Source organism: Salvelinus sp. IW2-2015, linkage group LG30 (genome assembly GCF_002910315.2).
Source record: "Salvelinus sp. IW2-2015 linkage group LG30, ASM291031v2, whole genome shotgun sequence".
Lineage (NCBI taxonomy): Eukaryota > Metazoa > Chordata > Actinopteri > Salmoniformes > Salmonidae > Salvelinus > Salvelinus sp. IW2-2015.
In genome coordinates, this window is record NC_036869.1 from 10,434,174 (window position 1) to 10,437,894 (window position 3,721).

At 46.3% G+C, this 3,721-nt stretch overlaps 1 protein-coding gene across 1 annotated transcript; it reads left to right on the forward strand.

Annotated features, from left to right (window-relative positions):
* Positions 1-391: 391 nt before the first annotated feature.
* LOC139023265 (receptor-type tyrosine-protein phosphatase U) lies at positions 392-3,721 on the forward strand. The gene is made up of 3 exons (XM_070436022.1): positions 392-580; positions 2,075-2,233; positions 3,374-3,721. The coding sequence occupies exons 1-3, from the start codon at positions 392-394 to the stop codon at positions 3,719-3,721; spliced, it is 696 nt and encodes a 231-aa protein (XP_070292123.1).

The following is a 3,721-nucleotide window of genomic DNA, read 5'->3' on the forward strand; positions in this document are numbered from 1 at the left end:
CAGGAGGGAGACTCTGGCTGCTCCGGACAGGAGGGAGCCTCTGGCTGTTTCCGGACAGGGGAGCCTCTTGCTGCTCCGGACAGGAGGGAGACTTCTGGCTGCTCCGACAGGAGGAGACTCTGGCTGTCCGGACAGGAGGGAGACTCTGGCTGCTCCGGGACAGGAGGGAGACTCTGGCTGCTCCTGACTGAAGCCCGTTCGCTGGGAGGCTCCGGACTAGAGGCGTCGCTGGAGGCTCCGGACTAGAGGGCGTCGCTGGAGGCTCCGGACGTGCGAGGCTCGACTAGAGGGCGTCGCTGGACGGCTCCGGACTGACGATCCTTCGTTGGGGCCTTGTGCCATAACTCCTCACTGGAGGTTCGTGCATGGATCCTCACTGGAGCTTCGTGCCATGGATCCTCACGGGAGGCTTCGTTCATGGATCTCACTGGAGGCTTCGTGCCATGGATCCTCACTGGGAGGCTTCGTGCCATGGATCCTCACTGGAGGCTTCGTGCCATGGATCATCACTGGAGGCTTCGTGCCATGGATCATCACAGGAGCTCGTGCCACTGGCTTATGCGTGCGCACTGGGGACACCGTGCGCTTCACCGCATAACCACGGTGCCTGCCCAGTCACTCTCTTGCCACGGTAAGCACGGGGAGTTGGCTAAGGTCTCCTACCTGAGTCCGCAATCACCCCGTGTTCCCGCCCCCCAAAGAATTCTGGGCTGCCTCTCGTGCCCGTTACCTCGAGCCAATTCCTCGTAGTGTCGCCCGCTCCGCTCTAGCTGCCTCCAGCTCCTCTTTCGGACGGCGATACTCCCCCGGCTGTGCCCAGGGTCCCTTGCCGTCCAATATTCCTCCCACGTCCAGGAGTCATCCTTCCACGCTGCTTGGTCCTTTTGTTGTTGGGTGGTTCTGTAACGATTGTCGTCGGGAGGAAGGAAGGAGGACCAAAGTGCAGCGTGGTACGTATCCATAATACTTTTAATAAAGATGAACACGCGCAAACACGCGAACAAAAACAACAAAACGACCAACGAACAGTTCTGAAAGGTGCAACAAACACTAAACAGAAAATAACCACCCACAAACACAGGTGGGAACAGGCTACCTAAGTATGGTTCTCAATCAGAGACAACGATAGWCAGCTGCCTCTGATTGGGAACCATASCAGGCCAAACACATAGAYATACAAAACAAGGACAACATAGAACACCAGACATAGAATGCCCACCRAAACTCACGCCCTGACCAACCAAAATAGAGACATAAAAAGGATCTCTAAGGTCAGGGCGTGACATTGGGCTTCCAACCATACCTGCACACTATGTTCCTTTTATTTTTATTTGTTTTTATCTGTATTGTCTTTCAGTTGTTTTCTTTGTTGCAAATAAATTATAAAATAAAAACAGAATTTTGTTATATCAACTAGGAATTCATCAAGAATTCATTGAAATATCAGGGATCAACCGAGGTAGATTATGATGTAGACTCCCTTTCCATGCCTGCTGAATGTGTTTATACTGTTGTTTTGTCTTCAAATCTTACTGATGTTGCCGTTTTCAAACCTCACTTTGAAACCTGTTTACCAGTCTAATACAGCTATAATTAGATTCAATCAAGAAAAACTAATTTTGATGTGATGATCAAATAAAATATGCATCCTCATTAATGCTTTTTCAATTCAGGTCACTGATATTCTTTGTACTCCAAGATGTCAAAACAAATGTACTAACTAATGGCATTGAACAGACTAATATTTAGGCTATATATATCTGGGCTGGGCATTTGGGATTCTGGCTCTTTTGATGTATGTTCTAACACCCTCTCCTTTCCCATTTTTTAGATTGTTAACGGTTAGCAAAACAACGTTTGTGTGTGGGCATAGCGATGTGATGAATGTTGACATTTCTAACAATTAGTCGACATTAACAACAGTAATCAAAGCCCAATGTTACACTCCCCCCCAAACCGCTAGCAATTATGGTTATATTATCAAAACAAGATAATAGACGTTTCTTGTTAGTTTCTCAATCTCACTGTCTTGTCTCTACCCCCCCCCCCCCCTTACCTTCCTCCCTCTCTCCAGGAGCAGTATGGCTGTTCATCCCGGCCACGATGCCATTCTGCGAGGCCTTCTGTGGTGGAAGAGACAGCTATACCTGTTCTTGAGTTTGCTCTGACCTATAAGGAGATGCTGAGGGTTGACTCACAGAGCAACACCTCCCAGCTACGGGAGGAGTTCCAGGTAAGACTAGTAGGACGTTTTGTTTTAGCATCCAGAAACTATCTGACTAGATAACACCTGGATTTTGACTTCTTTCCCATTACGTCTTGATGTCCTCGATATGTTTTGTAAAGAAAATGGTTGGAGTTGATGTTTATTCTAACAGTGGAACACATTTCACATAATAATGATGTTATTCTCTTACTGGTACTATATTAATGGTGCAAACTTAGATCCACTAACTCTCACCAAAACACTAGTCATGGCACAGTATAGTACCATGGCCTTAGCTGTATTCATGGTCTATTGCAGCAGTCTGAGATTGTAAATTGCATATTTCTGTATATTACTGTAATTCCTATTTCTGTATGAGATGACTTTAGTTCATCTGACTAGATGGATTGTCCTCCTTTTCCATTTTATTGACACAAATCATTAGTGACCTTTACCATGCATAATTACAGCTACTTATCTCTTTCAGACCAGGCTATTGAATACATTCATGATGGTTATTATAGTCCAATGAAATATCCACACTGAAATCAGACATTTACAATGCATCCCAAATGGCACACTATTCCCTGTACAATGCACTAGTTTTGACCAGAGTCCTATTGCCCCTGGTCAAAAGTAGTACACTAAATAGGGAATAGGGTGACATTTAATTTCAGATTATAATTTAAACACATACTGTATCTGCAAGATGTAATCCTGATGCAATGTAAGTTAGTAATAATTATAATGCACCATTCATACAGTKAAATTTAATAGGGAGTTATTATTCAACACAATGCACAGCAAGTTAAAAAAACTGTTTAATTTCCCCTCCAATTTCAATTCCCAAAGCTTCATAATGTGCTTATTTATAATGGATGTGGTTTGCAATTAAATGTGTTTTTATCTTTTAAGCCCCTTCATAGTTTTTGACTGATGCTAAATGTGTATGAAAGTTTTAGCCAGATGATGATTAGACAGTTGTCTGTCTCTCTCTCGCTCTCTCTCTTTCTCTCTCTCACTCTCTCTCCGTTTGTTACTGTCTCTCTCTGTCTCTCTCTGTTTATCACTGTCGCCCTGTCTCTGTCTGTCTCCATCATCCTCTTCTACCTTGTCTGTGCTCCTTCATCTCACCCTCTCTCTCCATCCCTTCCTCCCTCTCTCCAGACGTTGAACTCTGTGACCCCTCACCTGGACGTGGAGGAGTGCAGCGTGTCCCTGTTGCCTAGGAACCGCGAGAAGAACCGTAGCATGGATGTCCTGCCTCCCGACCGCGCCCTGGCCTTCCTGGTTACCACCGAGGGCGTTGCCGAAGGGAACAGCTACATCAACGCTGCTCTCACCGACAGCTTTCACCGGCCCGCCGCCTTCGTGGTAACGCCACACCCGTTACCGGGAACCACGGCAGACTTCTGGAGGCTGGTCTATGACTATGGATGTACCTCAGTGGTGATGCTCAACCAGATCAACCAGTCCAACTCTGCCTGGGTGAGAAGAGGGGAGGTGAGGGGCTGA